Source organism: Rattus rattus, chromosome 1 (assembly GCF_011064425.1).
Source record: "Rattus rattus isolate New Zealand chromosome 1, Rrattus_CSIRO_v1, whole genome shotgun sequence".
NCBI classification, from domain to species: Eukaryota; Metazoa; Chordata; class Mammalia; order Rodentia; family Muridae; genus Rattus; species Rattus rattus.
Window position 1 is genome coordinate 146,184,965 of NC_046154.1, and position 18,479 is coordinate 146,203,443.

The window sequence follows — 18,479 nt, forward strand, 5'->3', positions numbered from 1 at the left end:
TTTTACAGCATCACTCTCCCACCTGTGGGAAGCTGGAGGCCCCACCGTTTCCACCCAGCCATTGGCCGACAGTTATAATGATGGATCAATAAACCAATTGGGGAACAGGACCTTCAGTTTCAGTACTTACAGATTCCTGATTAAATCAATATATCAGAACCTCACCCTTACATTTTCTGAAGCCTCCTTTTAATGAGGATTCTTAAATGCTTTAACCTCCCTTCTAGCCCATCACCCACTAGGGGAAGTGGACCTGTTTAGAAATGGTTCTTTGGAGCAAATCCCATCTGCATTGTCAGGAAATCAGTGGTTCAATTCACAGATCAGCATTGACAGCTTGATCCAGTTGCTTCATGAATATATATACCAGTAACTCAGTTCAGTCAGAAAGGATTCAGAGCAGCAGGGATGCCAGTGTTTATGGTGCCTCTTTCAGCGAAGACTTGACACCAAGAAGCCTTGTACAGCCACCTTTATTAGCAAGCCACACCTCACCACGCCAAGCTTCCATCACTGTTATTGAGTTCTATTTATACTCCCTCCAAACAGCACATGCCCTGTACAGATCTTACCTCAGCATGTGAGTCAGACTTAGCAAAACTCCATGTGAGCCTTTGTCTGCTGCCATCACTCTGCCAATCACTCCAAATCTTTGGAAACAGCAAACAGCATGGCACACAACCAGAAATTTTTTTGTATGGTTCTGTCTATGGAGTCCCAATAAATGGAGCTCAGCTAATACAATGTAATGAAAAGTAAGTGGACCGATACATGCAGATCATTAGCGAAGAATTCTTCATCATGTGTTCTTTCACATTCTTGCTTTAGCAGGACATCCTTTCACTTGTGTCTGTTTCCATGAAACATTTCTTCATGAGTCTGCCTTAGCCTTTCACATGTGTCTCCTTCAGAGAAACATTCCTTCACCTGTTTGCCTTAGCAAAACGCCATCCAACACAACTGACTTTCAAAAGAACCCTTAACTTTCACTTCATCAGGGATAATTGATGTCGAGTCATCTATAGAAGAGTGGTTCTGGAGAATAAGAAGACTAAGAAAACCCAGTGTGGTGTCTGAAGTATTAGAGAAATGAAAAACTGAAGAATGGAAGTCAGGAGTCTATGGTTTGTGTAGTTTAAAGAAGTTGTCCATGTTTCATCCATGCTGTGAGAAGGACAAGAGACATTGTAGCAAGGTCTAGAATGTTGCTGTGGAGAAAAGCAGAGGCCATTGATTGAGGAATGGTGAACAGTGTGGGAAGTGGTGTTTCTTCCTTCCCTTTACTCGTAGAGGCCTCCCATTGCAGAAGTATCACAGTGTGTGTGTGTGTGTGTGTGTGTGTGTGTGTGTGTGTTAGGATGGGGGTGAAATCCTCTCTTCCATGTGAGCTGCAAAGAAAGAAATGTGAAAAATGAGGTACATGTTAAGATATGAAATGGAGATTTGAATATGTTAGAGTTCTTGTTTATGTGGAATGTAAGGGTTACAGAAGGAGAAATATTTCAGAAGGAAGATGTGGAAGGAAAAAGAAAATAATCAGTTCTTGGATGTTAATCGAAACAAAGAATGATTAATTGGATAGTGGTTAGTTGGTGCTTTATAAGCCATGGCTGTGATTTGCATTATTTTGGTGCATTTTCTCATATGTTACACAATGTACCAACAGCTTAAGGATAGAGAAGAAAGGCTTTTCCAAAATATTCTAAGTTGTCCTATTAATGCATTTAAATATATCTGGCAACTCAGGGCATAACATGACCTCACACATTCAACACTTTGTAGTGTAGAGGAGAAACCTTTCTGTTTATTTCATTTTTTTTTCATTGAGAAAAGCAATTCCCTTTGTGTAATACTTCCATGTACATGGGCACATGAGCATATACCACACTGACACCCACCTATATACATACACACATACACACACACACACACACACACACACACACACACACACACACACACACAAACTTTTAGTATTCTAAACTGTAGCTGAGATATTTTCTACAATTCAGGAAAATGATTTTTGTGCAAATCAAGTTTCCTTGAACATTGCCTGTTTCATTTTGTGGCCTCTGCTCTGGAGCTCTACTGAGTGAAGTATGTTCTCTATGTTCCTGATTCAATTTTCAACACTATCAGAATTCCTTTTCTGGCACTGAATATAAATTTAACGTGGTATTCCATTTTAGTTTTCTGTCAGTACTTATAAAATACTTCCTTTAAAATACTATGTGCAATTATACTTTAGTCCAGTTTTCTGAGAACCTCTTCTTTCATTTTGTTTTGTTTCATAAATTATTTTGGTAAGACTTGCTTATATTGGTAAGTCAAAAAATTAAGGTCCTGACATTTAATAGTTGTAAGATTATTATTTTCCTTTGTGTCTTAAATCTTTTTCATTTAATATATTTCATCAACTCTTTCTTAAATAATAGTTCTCTATTGATCCGAAAACACACACCTGTGTTTACCTAAATGGGGAGTCTTATCTAGTTCTAGGTATGTCAGTAGATTGTGTAGGCAGAATTCCTCATTTCACCATAAAACCTGAAACATAAAATGTATATGTAATATAAATGTATAATATGACATAATTATATCATGAATATAATTGTTATATTATATTCATGACTGATACTGAAATTGCTAATATCAGTCAAATCTTGTGAATGCCTGCTATACTGATTAGTGAATTTCTTTCTCTCACATCTATTCAAGCAAATAGACAAGAAAGATATCCTGGCTAAGCTATTTCGCTACTATGATTTATGGACAAAAGTATAAAATAAAGAACAAAATCTAATGTTTTATGAAACATAGCTTCTCTCAGCAACAATTAAAAAATAAGATTGCTCTATTTAATAGCCAGAATTTTTTTATCCTTATTACTATGATTTCTTTATATTTTGTTTTAATAGAACCCAAAGGAACAAGAAGGGATTTGAGAAGCTATGATAAACCTTGGCAGATGAATGCAAAGAAGCCTAAAAAATCAAAAAGTGACCTGGCTGTTTCTAATATTTCTCCTCCATCACCAGACTCCAAATCATGTAAGTTTGTTACTTAGATGTTATTAATTTGGCAAGTCTTTGTAGTCTTGGAAGTAAAGAAAACTTATCAACTGAACTCAGACCTTACACTTGTTTTTGATTATTTGCTAATCCTGATGACTCCACATTCATACCAGAATTTACATTGAATTTCATTCACACAACTCTCTGTGTTCCTTTCTGCCCTCTCGAGTGTGTAACTGGCTAAGATTTTTTCTGATATTCTGTTATTTGAAGACTGTAAGCTACATGAAACGTCTCTTACCTCTTAAGGCCCATTGCAGCAATAGACCTTATTTGAAGCAAGTCAAATTTACAGAAAAGCAAAACAAATTTTTATAGAAGGGAAAAAGATTTGCATTCTGAATATTGAACCCAAATTTAAAACAAACAAATCAACCAAATACTGAACAGAAAAACTAGTCATCTGACTTCTTTTGTCCCCCTCTTTGTTATTCACGATTAGTTTCCATGTTATTTCTTTGTCCTACTGACCTAAATATTCTTTGGTATCTTAGTTACCATTGGGTTTTTCCTATGCTCTATCATGGTAACCTGCATGGGAGCTCACTAAGTACCCAGGCTTCAAATCCTGGTTAACCTTGGAAGACAATAGAGCTTGAATTTTCCTTTATATACCAGCTCCCCATAATTAAGTATGAGTGCTTTATTTTAATCACAAGAGAAAGGAAGTTTAAGATAAGTTAAAATGTTTTAAAAAGCACTATGTGCTAACTGGTGAATTGAATGTGGGGTGATGAAAATTAGCTCTGTATTTCACCTACATAACAATGCTCATTAAACCTGCACAGAGCTGTAGTGAAGAGTATGTGGAGTACTGACTTTAAGTGTCCATGGCAGATTGCAATTTTTTTTCATTACAGAAAATTTATTGAAATTTCCAATTGAATTCTATTATTAGTCATTATCACATATTTGATATGAAATACCATACATATTGAACAGTTCAGTTAGTATTACAGTCAAGATAATGAACATATACCTCATTTCAGAAATTTCCTCCTGTTCTTGCAGGAAACATACTTCAGAACCCCCACCCCCACCCCCATCCCATCTCTCTCTCTCTCTCTACTTTATCAACACTTTAATTTTTTAAATTTAATTTAATTTGTTTTTATTATTCACTTTACATCCTGTTCACTTACCCCCTCTGGTTCACCCATTCCCACAATCCCTCTTCCTTCCCCCTCCCCTTCTCCTTTGTTTGGGTGGGAGCCCTCCTGAGTGTCCCTGAACCCTGGCACTTTAAGCCTCTGTGAGGCTAGGTGCTTCATTTCCCACTGAAGCTAGACAGGCAGCCCAGCTAGTAGAACAATAGCAACCAACCTGGACCTCTCAAAGCTCCCAAGTACAAAGCCACCATCCAGAGAGCATATGTAGGCTGGTCATTGATCTCCTGCTGCATATGTAGCAGAGGACTGCTTTGTCTGATCTCAGTGGATGTGGATGCATTTGGTCCTGTGGAGACCTGATGCCCCAGAGAAGGGAGATGCTAAAGGGGTGAGGTGGGTAGAAGAGCACCCTCTTAGAGGCAAAAGGGACAGGAAGAGGATGGGAGATTGTGGAGGGGGGATGGAAAAGAGACAACATTTGAAATGTAAATTTAAAAAAAGCTAATACTGTCACTAGATAAAAAGAGGATAGATTAATAGCAAACAAACCAAAAGAAACAGGCAAAGTTTTAACTGCAGAATATAAATGAGCCTCCATGGCTGAAGCAATAACAGACAAAATAAAATTTGAGATGAAGACCAGTACCAAAGATAGGAAATTAATCTCATAACAATATCTCACAAAATGTTATTGAATCAAGACAACATAATTCACTGGTATAAATATAACTCATTGTTAATGTTCTTGCTTGGCATGTACACAAAGATCCTGACTTGCCTCCCCAATTCTAAAGAGAGGGAGTAGGAGAGGGAGGGAGGGAGAGACGGAGGGGGAGAGAGAGAGAGAGAGAGAGAGAGAGAGAGAGAGAGAGAGAATTTATCATGTAAATCCAGGAAGCACTACATATAATCAGGAGCAAAGTTCTCAAGAGTATAATTGGAAATTTACATAGCTAAAGATAGGCTGAATAGATAGAACAGAAACATAAGTAAGATACAGGAAACTTCAATAATGTAGCTAACTACTTTGAGTTAATTGACACAGAATATTATGCCAAATAAAATTAGAATATATAATTTTACTTCCAGAAGGTATTTTCAGAAAGATAAACAAAGTGTCATGCTGTACTAAATTTTAAAATGCAAATAGCACATGTGTATAAAAATTCCTGAGTTGAGAGCAGAAATTACAGAAACTAGATTACATTTTGATATATAAATATATAAATTTATAGGTGAAAACTAAAATAGAAATAAGACATTTCTAGCTCTACTATAAGGATTTTAATAAAAATAGCACAAAATTGGTAATATTAGAATTTATATTTAAAAGGAAAATTATGATTAAAACCAAAATATGCTGAAAGAAAATCAATGAAAGAAATTAAACTGAAAAGAAAAACAAGAAAAATTATATCTAGCCATTGGATATTTGAAAATATAGTTCTAGGTTTCCACCTACCCTTGGAGCTGACCCTGTGCCAAGCTTTTAGCACACAGATCCTGCCTGGAAAGAGTGGTCTTCCAGGAGTGCTGACATACCTGGTAGCACAGGTGAGAACACCACTTCTGCTCAGAGGGACCTGCCCAGAGCCCTCAGGACACAGGAACCCAGGAACAGTCTGGTACAGGATACTTCTGGTTTCCACCTGCTCCCAGAACTGACCCTGTGTCACAGTTCTCAGTACCCAAATCCTGCTTAGAGAGAGCTAGTCTCCCACAAGTGCTGACACACAGACTTGCCGGAGGGTCAAGCCACTGTCAGAGACAGCAAGACCAGCTAACACAAGAGATAACCAGATGGCAAGAGGCAAGTACAAAAACCTAAGCAACAGAAATCAAGGACACTTGGCATCTTCAGGACCCAGTTCTCCCACCACAGCAAGTCCTGGATATCCCAAAACACAGGAATCAAGATTCTGATTTAAAATCATATCTATCATATCTCAGGATGATATTAGAGAACTTTAATCCTCAGCTCCAAAAAAAAAAAAAAGAATATCATGAGAACTTTAAGAAGGACATAAATAAATCCCTTAAAGAAATACAGGAGAACACAGGAAAACAGGTAGAAGTCATTAAAGAGGAAACACAAAATTCCATTAAAGAATTACAGAAAAACACAATCAAACAGGTGAAGGAATTGAATAAAACCATCCAGTATCTAAAAATGGAAATAGAAACAATAAAGAAATCACAAAGGAAGACAATTCTGGAGATATAAAACCTAGGAAAGAGATCAGGAGTCATAGATGCAAGCATCACCAACAGAATACAAGAGATAAAAGAGAGAATATCAGGGGCAGAAGATACCATAGAAAACATTGATACAACAGTCAAAGAAAATGCAAAACTCACAAAGATCAAAACATCCAAGAAATGCAGGACACAATGAAAAGATCAAACCTAAGGATAATAGATATAGAAGAGAGCAAAGATTCCCAACTTAAAGAGCCAGTAAATATCTTCAACAAAATTGCAGATGACATCTTCCTTAACTCATAAAATGAGATGCCCATAATCGTACAAGAAGCCTACAGAACTCCAAACAGATAGGACCTGTAAAGAAATTCTTCCTGTTACATAATAGTCAAACCATAAAATACACAAAACAAAGAAAGATATTAAAAACAATAAGGGAAAAAAGTCAAGTAACAAATAAAGGCAGACCAATCAGAATCACACCACACTTCTCACCAGAGACTATGAAAGCCAGAAGATCCTGGACAGATGTCATACAGACACTAAGAGAACACAACTGCCAGCCCAAGCTACTATATCCAATAAAACTCTCAATTAACATAGATTTATAAAACCAAGATATTCCATGACAGAACCAAATTTACACATTATATTTCCATAAATCCAGCCCTAACCTCTAACAACAAAAATAACAGGAAACAGCAATCATTGAAATCCTTAATATCTCTCAACATCAATGGACCACTTCCCCAATAAAAAGACATAAACTAACAGACTGCATACAGAAAGAGGAACCAGCATATTGCTGCATACAGGAAACACACCTCAGTGACAAAGATGGACATTACCGCAAAGTAAAAGGCTGGAAATTTTTTCCCAGCAAATAGCCCAAAAAAACAAGCTAGACTAGCAATTCTAATATCGAATAAAATCAACTTTCAAGCAAAAGTTATCAAAAAAGATAAGGCAGGACACTTCATACTCATCAGAGAAAAAAATGCACCAAGATGAACTCTCAGTTCTGAATATCTATGCTCCAAATGCAAGGCCATCCATATTCATTAAAAAAAAAACTTTACTAGGATCAAAGTATATATTTTACCTCGCACAATAATTGTGGGAGACTTCAAAACCCTACCCACATAAATGGACAGATAATGGAAAAAGAAATTAACCAGAGACACAGTGAAACTAAGAGAAGTTATGAACCAAATGGATTTAGCAGATATCTATAGAACATTTCATCCCAAAACAAAAGAATATATCTTCTTCTCAGCAGCTCATGATACCTTCTCCAAAATTGACCATATAATACGTCAAAAAACAGGCTCAACAGATAGAAGAAGACAGACATAATCCCATGTATATTATCAGATCACCATGGAATAAGGCTGGTCATCAATAACAACAAAAACATCAGAAAGCATAGAAGCTGGACAGCTCTTTACTCAATGATAACTTGTTCAAGGAAGAAATAAAGAAAGAAATTAAAGACGTTTTTAGAATTTAATGACAATGAAGGCACAACATTCCCAAACTTATGGGACACAATGAAAGCAGTGCTAAGAGGAAAACACATAGCTCTGAGTGCCTCCAAAAGGAAACTAGGGAAAGCATACATTAGCAGCTCGACAGCACACCTCAAGCTTTAGAACAAAAGAAGCAAATACACCCAAGAGGAATAGATGGCAGGAAATAGTCAAACTCAGGGCTGAAATAAAAAAAAAAGAACTATATAAGGAATCAACAAAACCAGGAGCTGGTTCTTTGAGAAAATCAACGAAATAGATAAACCCTTAGCCAGATTAACCAGACGACGCAGAGACAGTATCCAAATTAACAAAATCTGATATGAAAAGGGAAACAGAACAACAGAATCCGAGGAAGTTCCAAAAATCATCAGATCCTACTAGAAAAGTCTATACTCAACCAAACTGGAAAATCTCAGTGAAATGGACATTTTTCTAGACTGATCATAGGATCAGATAAACCATCAAAACAATCCCATAACCCCTAAGGAAAAAGTAATGTAATTAACTGTCTAAAAAAAAAAAACAAAAAAAACAAAACAAAACAAAACAAAAACAAAACAAAAAAAAAGGACCAGATGGGTTTAGTGCAGAATTCTATCAGACCTTGAAGGAAGAACCTAATACAAAGACTCTTCAAATTATTCCACAAAATAGAGACAGAAGGAACACTACCCATTTTGCTCTATGAAGTCACAATTACTCCTATATCTAAACCACATAAAGACTCTACAAAGAAAGAGAACTTCATACCAACTTCCCTCATGTATATCGATACAAAAATACTGAACAAAATTCTCTCAAACCGAATCCAACAACACATAAACACGATCATTCACTATGATCAAGTAGGGTTCATCCCAGGGATGCAAAGATGTTTCAATATATGGAAATCCATCAAAGTAATCCACTATATAAACACACTCAAAGAAAAAACCATCTGATCATATCATTAGATGCTGAGAAAGCATTTGACGAAATTCAACACTGCTTCATGGTAAAGGTCTTGGAAAGGTCAGGAATTCAGCATCCATACCTAAAGATAGTAAAAGCAATATACACCAAACCAGTAGCCAACATCAAACTAAACAGAGAGAAACTTGAAGCAATCCCAGTAAAATCAGGAACTAGACAATGCGGCCTAACTCTCTCCCTACCTATTTAATATAGTACTCAAAGTCCTAGTCAGAGCAATTAGACAACAAAAGGAGGTCAAGGGGATATAAATTGGAATGGAAGAATTCAAATATATATATATATATATATATATATATATATATATATATATATATATATATATATATATGGTACATACCATGTGTGTTTTTCTGTGATTGGGTTACCTCACTCAGGATGTTATTTTCCAGTTCCATCCATTTGCCTATGAATTTCATAAAGTCATTGTTTTTGATAGCTGAGTAATATTCCATTGTGTAGATGTACCACATTTTCTGTATCCATTCTTCTGTTGAAGGGCATCTGGGTTCTTTCCAGCTTCTGGCTATTATAAATAAGGCTGGTATGAATGTAGTGGAGCATGTGTCAGTAGCCTTCTTCTACTCAAGGAATAAACAGGCTGAGAAAGAAATAAGGGAAACGACACCGTTCACAATAGTCACACACACACACACAAACAATACCTTAGGGTGACTCTAACAAGGCAAATGAAAGATCTGTATGACAATAACTTTAAGTCTCTGATGAGTGAAATTGAAAAAGATCTCATGGAAAGATCTCCCATGCTCATGGGTTGGCAGGATTATAGTAAAAATGGCCATTTTGTCAAAAGCAAACTACAGATTCAATGTAATCTTCATCAAAATCCTAAATCAATTCTTCACAGAGTTAGAAAGAGCAATTTGAAAGTTTATCTGGAATGACAGAAAACCCAGGAAAACTATCTTCAACAATAAAAGAAGTTCTGGAGGAAACACCATCCCTAACCTCCAGCTGTATTACAGAGCAATAGTGAGAAATACTGCATGGCATTGGTACATAGACAGGCAGGTAGATCAGTAGAATAGAACTAAAGACACAGAAATGAAACCACACATCTATGGTCACTTGATCTTTGACAAAGGAGCTAAAACCATCCAGTGGCAAAACGACTGCATTTTCAAAAAATGGTTTCAACTGGTAGTAAGCATATAGAAGAATGCAAGTCAATCCATTCTCATCACCTTGAACAAAGCTCAAATTCATGTGGATCAAGGAGCTCCACATAAAACCAGATACACTGAAACTAGTAGAAAAGAATGTGTGTAAGAGCTTCAAACACATGTGCATAGGGAAAATTTTCCTGAACAGAGCACCACTGGCTTATGCTTTAAGATCAAGAACTGACAAATGGGACCTCATAAAATTGCAAAGCTTCTGTCAGGCACAGGACACTGTCTATAGGAAAAAAACCCAGCAACAAACAGATTGAAAAAAACATCTTTACCAATCTTACATCTGATAGAGGGCTAATATCCAATATATACAAAGAACTCAAGAACTTAGACTCCAGAGAATCAAATAACCCCTTTAAAAATTGGGCTACAGAGCTATACAAAGAATTCTCAACTGAAGAATATTGAATGGTGGTGAAGCACCTAAAGAAATGTTCAACATCCTTAGTCATCAGGGAAATGCAAATCAAAAGAATCCTGAGATTCCTCCTAATACTGGTCAGAATGGCTAAGATCATAAAGTGAGGTAACAGCAGACACTGGTGAGTATTTGGAGATAGAGGAACTCTCCTCCATTCTTGGTGGGATTGCAAGCTGGTACAACCACTCTGGAAATCAGTCTGGTGGTTCCTCAGAAAATTGGACATAGTAGTATCTGAGAACCCAGCTATACCACTCCTGGGCATGTGGTGCTTTAACATATAACAAAGACACATGTTCCACTATGTTCATAGTAGTCTTATTTATAATAGCCAGAAGCTGGAAAGAGTCCAGATGTCCTTCAACAGAGGAATGGATATAGAAAATGTGGTCCATTTATACAATGGAATGCTACTCATGTATTAAAAACAATGACTTCATGAAATTCTTAGGCAAATGGATGGAACTAGAAACTATCAGCCTGAGTGAGGTAACCCAATCACAAATGAACACACATGGTATACACTCAATGATAAGTGGATATTAGCCCCCAAAATTAGAATACCCAAGATACAATTTAAATCCACATGAAGCTCAAGATGAAGGAAGACCCAAGTGTGGATGAGGAAGATCCTCTTAGAAGGGGGAACAAAAATTCTTACAGGAGGAAATACAGAGACAAAGTGTAGAGAAGAGCCTGAAGGAAAGGCCATTCAGAGACTGCCCCACCTGTGGGAATCTATCCCATATACTGACACCAGACCCAGACAACATTGCAGATGCCAAGAAGTGCATGGTGACAGGAGCCTGATATAGTTGTCTCCTGAGAGGCTCTGCCAGAGCCTGACAAATACAGAGGCGGATGCTTACAGCCAACTATTGAACTAGAATGGGGTCCACAATGGAGGAGTTAGAGAAAGGACTGAAGGAGCTGAACGGGTTTGCAACCCCATAAGAAGAACAACAGTATCAACCAACCAAATCCCCCCCCCTCCTGGAACTCCCAGGGACTAAACTACCACCCCAAGTGAACACATGGCTATCCACCTATGGCTCCATCTGCATATGTAAGAGAGGATGGCCTTCTCGAGCATCATTATGATGACATTAATGGTCCTGTCAAGGCTCAAAGCCACAGTGTATTTGAATGTCAGGGCAGGGAGGTGGGAAGGAATGGGAAGGTGGGTTAGGGAGCATCCTCATAGAAGCTGGGGGAGGTTGGATGGGATAGCTGCTTTCTGGAGGGGAAACCGGGAATGGGGACAACATTTAAAATATAAATTAAAAAGAAGAAAATATAGGTCTAGAAAGACCTATAAAACATAAACCACAACTACTGATAGATAAAACACTGTGTTCACATATGGTAAGAATATTAAAAAGTTATTTAGAAAATAATTTGTGTGCCCTGTGTCAAGATAAATAACAATAGAAATAAAAAATAGAAATTCCTAGAAAGTTGTCTTCTAAAATTGAAGTAAAATTGAAAAGTTTAAATTTCTTCTATCAATAAAGGAAATTGAATTCATCTAACAATTTACCACATAAATATGTAGTCAAAATGTCCTCACTGAGAACAAAAAATTTGAGTGAGAAGGAAATTATGCCACAGAAACTTGTTATGGAAAATAGAGAAACATAATGGTTCATATTTCCACTCATTTTAGGAGACCGCCTTGACATTGTTGCTAAAGGAGGATCAGGATAACTGTATGAGTTCCTTGTCCTGTGGTACGACTAGATGCCTTTTACAAGCAACTTAAAGTAGAAAGCTTTGATTGGGGCTCACAGTTCATCATGAAAGGGAAGTAACGGCAGCAGGACATGAGGTAGTGGCTGGTCGTAGGGCATCCTCAGAAGGGCGAAGCGAATGGTGGATGCTTGTACTCCACTAGCTTTCTCTTCTTTTGAAGTCAAGAACTTCAGCCTAACAGATGTAATAGTCACATCTACTGGGGGTCTTCGTGCCTTAATTAACCTAACCCTGATAACGTGCCCACAGGCCTGTCTCACAGGGATTCCATCAAGTTGACAATCGACGTCAACTACCCAACACTTCACTTAGAACACTGGAATATCCCTCATGACCACAAACAGTGTTGCCTCAAAAGACCAGGTATAATGACCTAAAAGAGAGGGCTTTATTGTGACTCCTGAATTCAGAAGTGCCACTCCATCCCTGGTGGGGAGTATTTGAGCAGCACAGCTCAAATCATTTCAGATAAAAAGCAGTGACAAAGCAATACAGAAAGGGACAGAGAAAGAAATCACCAAGTCTTGCCTCAGTGATCCTGTTCCTTGTGACAAGTCCAGCCTCATCCTTTTACCTCCTAACAATGCTGCCATGCTTTAATCCTTCTAAGGAAATAAACTATTCAAGTTCTATAAATGCAATTTCCCCCTCTCTCTCTGTCTCTCTGTCTCTGTCTCTGTCTCTTTCTCTCTCTCTCTGACACACACACACACACACACACACACAGAGAGAGAGAGAGAGAGAGAGAGAGAGAGACAGAGAGACAGAGAGACAGAGAGACAGAGAGAGACAGAGACCAGGACATGTTTTATAATCTCCTAGGCATTTATCAATTATAATTGACAAAATTAATCACTACAGGCACAAAGACTTTCATCAAATATTGCAACCAAAGAGTAATAAGTTGGTTTATTTGTTTCATCCAAGAATTGCAAGATTTATGTAATATGCCAAAATTAATTTGTATCATTCACTTTAAACTAAAAATGAGCAGATTAAGAAAAAAATTACACCATCTTTTCAACAGAGGGAGCATTTGACAAAATATAGAGCATTTGACACAATATAACTATTATGAGCAAACTCACATTGGAATAATAATAAAGAAATATGGCCTTGGTCTAAGAAAGGGAAAATTGAAAATCTCACCTCCAAAGTCATATTGTTCATCAAAATAGTAAATGTCTTTCCTTTGTAACTGAGAACAAGTGTTTGAAATTTATGTTCAATAAATGCTTATAACATTCATTATAGAGGAAGTCTCAGCCAATGAAATGAGACAAGAAAGGGCCACAACTGCAAAAGAGCATGTAAAACATTTATTCATAAACTTTACCATTATAGATTTGAATAATATAAATGAATTTGTAAAAAATAAATAGATTAATTTAAAAATTAACATAGCTACTAGATGAAAAGTTAATTTACAAACCAGCAATTATATTTATGTAACAATAATGTAAATTAGATAATGTCTTAAAATAACATTTCCTATAGGATCAAAGAACAATAAATATTTAGGAATAAATTTAATGAGGAATGAGCACACTGTTTATTCAGGAAATTATGAGACATTTCAAAGGGGAGAAAGGTAAATCAATTGCGTAAATATGGCCTGTCCATGTTGTATATTGTTAAAATGTCAACATGCTAATTTATGTTAGTCTTCAAACATAATTTCCATCCAAATCTCCAATAAACACCACTCTAAAAATTGAAATAATTATTTTTAACTGTTATGAGCCTCAAGATAATTTGATATTGATAAAAGGGAAGGAAAAACAATCAATTGAACACAATAAAAAAATGCAGAATGGACTTCTTCAAGGTTAAAGAATAAAAGAGGAAATGCTTAACATCGCACCTCACCAAGGAAACCAAAAGGAAAGACAAATGAACCGTCCCTGAATCATGCTCAAAGAGGAGAAAACCATTTTCAGGGGTTCAGGTTTCTGTGGCTACTATGTACCAAACCATTCTAGGTGACTTTTACTTGCATGTGAATATTTAATGAAAATATAATCATTTTGAACAGGCAGTCCAATGGCATTTAGGACAATTACAGTATACACACATACACATGTGCATATATAGCATATATATATACATGTATACATACACACACATATGTACATGTGTAAATATGTGTGTACATATGTATATGTACATGCATCTATGTGTGTGCACATACACGTATATGTATGTACATATGTATAAGTAATATATTGAGTTTACAAATGTACATGTGTATGTATACATATACCCATATACACATACAGATATACATATATGTACACTGTCCCATATCTGTAGTTGAAGTATTTTCACCACTTCTTTTTTTTTTTTTTAAATGGAGCTGAGGATCGAACCCAGGGCCTTGAGCTTACTAGGCAAGCACTCTATCACTGAGCTAAATCCCCAACCCCTATTTTCACCACTTCTAAAGTTAACACTGTACCCATTAAGTGGTCACTTGACATTCCTAGCTCCTACTAGTCCCTACCTACCTGCTTCCTTTCTCTATTGATTTACCTGTTGGAATAGTATTAGTATAACTACAAGTGTGGCATTTTGAGTGGGGCTTATTTCATTTAGCAAGCTCTTGTTTCTGATTCACATTTCAGCATGTGCATGATTTTATTCTAATAGCATTCCCTTATGAGGAAATACCACATTTTCTTATCCATTCATCCCTTCATGGACTTCTGAATGTTTAAGTCTCTTGACTATTGTGGATGTACTACCATGAGCATTCATATACAACTTTTATAAAATAACATTCTCTGATATCTGTGTAAATATGTGATCATGGAATTGTAAAACCACATGTAATTCTTAGCCCTTTAGGAGCACCTACTCTTTCCAGTGGAAACGATTTCATTCCATTACCATCAGTGATGTGTAAATGCTCTAACTCTCAGTGCTTATTTTCACTGAAAACAAAGCCTCTCAAGTGGATATGAAATGACTTCATTATGTCATTTGCATTTTCCGAGAGCCAATGCTGCTGGGTATGATCTCATTGACCCTTCAATAGTCAGGTGCCTTCTTAGAGTGATTAGTGGGACCTTTGCTCAGGCTTAGGTGCGGTGTTACTTCTTTTATTTTAGAGTGTTATGTGTTCTTTTTATAATCTAAACAGAAGTCTCTTGCAACATACATGATCTGTGGGTATTTCTCCCATATTGGATGTCGTCTTTTTCTTCTTTGACAGTGTTCACTAATGGACAAAACCTCTAATTTTTTATGATCAATTTATGTGGAGTTTTTGCTTGTGCTTTTGGTATGCTTTATAAAAGTGCCTGGCAAATTCTAAAATGATTCTCTCTCTCTCTCTCTCTCTCTCTCTCTCTCTCTCTCTCTCTCTCTCTCTCTCTCTCTCTCTCTCTCTCTCCTCCCTCTCTCCTACTAGTTATAGTAATAGTTCTTATGTGCATCCTTTGCTGCACATTGAGTTCCTTTCTGTAAATGGGGGGGGCAGAGCCCCCCTTCATTCCTGGACATGTGTATATTCAATTGTCTCAGTATCGTTTGTGAAAATATTCTTTCCTCAGTGTGTAATCTAGTGCTTTGCTGAACACCAGGTGAACATAAATACAAGGGCGATTTTATTCTTTGTTAGCACCATTCTGTGTAATTAAATAGTCTACTTGTAGTTTTCTGAGTATCACGCTGTTTTTTTAAATTAGGAATTATGAGCATTTGAATTGCAGTCTTCTATCTTTTTTATTCTTTAGGGATTTTTTCAGATGCTCTCTACTCTTCACATTTTATTTTATTTTATTTTATTTTTTTTGGTTCTTTTTTTTCGGAGCTGGGGACTGAACCCAGGGCCTTGCGCTTCCTAGGTAAGCGCTCTAACCACTGAGCTAAATCCCCAGCCCTCTTCACATTTTAAATAGCTTTTAAAATCAGTTTTTCTTTTCTGAACAAAGCAAATGGAATTTTGATACTAATATCACTGAATGAATAGATTACTTAGGGGAAATGCTGAATTTCAAAGCAGGAAGTTTCTATACCATCAATGGGAAATGCCATTTTACTTTTTTAGATCACCATTAATTATTCTCATTATGTTTTCGTTGGATTTGGGCGTGAATGTTAAGTTGAACCCTAGAGAAAAAAATTGTCATTTTGGGGTTGATTTTTGTAAGTTCCTGAGCTGACTTCCCTGGCCAAGGTCACCTGATACAGCCATGAAGAATTAAATATGGTGGCAATTGCCAGGATCAATAGCATTGTAATTGCCAGAACACTAATATTAATAAGATGTCTACAAACTTTACAGGGTACACAATTAATGTCTAAGACCAACTGTCCTGTCAAGCTTCATGCTTCCTTGACTAATTTCTTCATCAGAATCGTTGTTGCTAGGCAGACTCTGTTCTTCACAGCTCAATAGTTCTGTGGCTCCATTCTCATTCTTTTCTTTAAGTATGGCCTCTGCAGACATTTTCGAAGTTCTTTGTCCATCTTTCATAGTTCCGATCAGTCTTTCGGATATCCACAGCTGCTTCTCAGCACTCCCAAGAGAAAACACGAACACAACCTCAGCTCCAGTGAGTTACTGAAGCCATTCTGTTGCCCAGACATAACTTCCCTCCAAAAGACATGACCTTTTAGGAGAGACCCAAAAATGTTTTGCAGCAAGGTCATTGTCACACAAACTGAAAAACAAATTAAAATATACAAAATAGAAGATAAAGTATTGTGAGAGGTAGCCATAGTTCCCTACAGCTTTCCTTATTTTTAAATAATATTTATTGTCCATTAGCTCTTTCCAGAGAATATTGACTGAAGATTATCTGGAATGCCTGTGATATAGCTTATATTAAATTGTTGATGAATTTTCTTAAAAAGCTTAATAGTGTATTTAGGAGAAATGTTAGTTTTTAATATGTTTTATAATGGTATAAAATAGTAAAAGCCAGTGCTAAATCATCTAAAGTATTTAACAAAGATTTTGTCTCTTTTAAATGATGAATACAAAAATAGCTAATCCAGTCTTTACTTTTGTAAACAGATCTTTTAGTATTTAATCATTTCGGTACAACTAAAAATACCATCTATACAATGTATGATGAAAACAAGAGGAAACAGCTTTTTGTCGCTCTTTAAAGCTGTGGCAACAATCTTTGACCTAACGTCAGACGATTTGCCTATATTCATTCTGTTGCTGTTGTTACTGCTGCTGCTCAGAGACTGCCTGCCCTTGGAGGGCTACAGCCAGCTAACAATATCAACGCAAAGACACATGTAACCATTAACATCTCCTTGTTTTCCAAAAGGACTGATGGCAGCCTGGCATACAGCATTAGCATTCTCAAATTCCATTTGTCTAACCATAATCATTCCAACCTCACCATCAACTGTCAGGTGACTGCCTGCCTGCCTGCCTGCCTGCCTGCAAAACACATGAAATCTTGATATGGTTTGTCAGGTCCCTGTCCAATTGCAGAAAGTTCCTCTCCCACCACCTACCCCAGAATCCAGTGATTTAGGCCATGCCTTTAAAGCCAAAGCACTGTGTTTACCCATAAGCCTCAGGGAGGGGGATATGTCATTGGAATCACTATACATGCCTTGTCCTATAACATTTCAAAAGTATGGACACATAATTTTGTTGGTTTCTAATAGCTCTGTCCTGACATAATTGTGAATAATCAGTCTTCCATAGCAAATATTGACTTTTAGACAAGCTTTTGCTTCCGATCCTCCAGCCAGAGGGAAGAAGAATTTTCCCAGAAACAGAATCAGGAACAGACAATGCAAAAGGAGCAGTTGGTCTGTACTGAGCCTGCTGTAAATCCTTAAAAGTTTTAAATGGACTGGGAATCTAATTTCTAATTCTTTGTGCCGGGTTATTAGGATCAGTCATTTTATTTACTAGGAAAAGAAAAAAACTCCCTTCTTACCTCCTCCCATCTCCTGGGCACTATGCATAGCCTCTTGCATCAGAGCTCTGTACTGTGACTTGAAAGGAATTAATTCTACAAGAAAATTCTTTAACAATCTCACCATGAGGTGAAGTGAATCGGCACAAAGGGTCTTAGGCTATCAGAAACTGCACTAGATGGATGGGTTTTAAGAGCAGAAGCAATTGGAGCTGGAGGTTGGTGAGCAAACTCAGCAGGAGAACCCTCAACTGGGAGAGAGAGAGAGAAAGAGAGAGAGAGAGAGAGAGAGAGAGAGAGAGAGAGAGAGAGAGAGAGAGAGAGAGA

General features: G+C 36.9%; 1 protein-coding gene across 1 annotated transcript in view; it reads left to right on the top strand.

Moving 5' to 3' along the window:
* The window catches only part of LOC116903930 (uncharacterized protein C8orf34 homolog), a 110,348-nt gene extending 106,261 nt beyond the window's left edge, over window positions 1-4,087 (top strand). The window contains exon 3 of the mRNA XM_032906705.1: window positions 2,919-4,087. Coding sequence (XP_032762596.1) covers window positions 2,919-3,067 — 149 coding nt within the window. The 3' untranslated portion in view covers window positions 3,068-4,087. The remainder of the gene's footprint in view (window positions 1-2,918) is intronic.
* The last annotated feature ends 14,392 nt before the right edge of the window (window positions 4,088-18,479 follow it).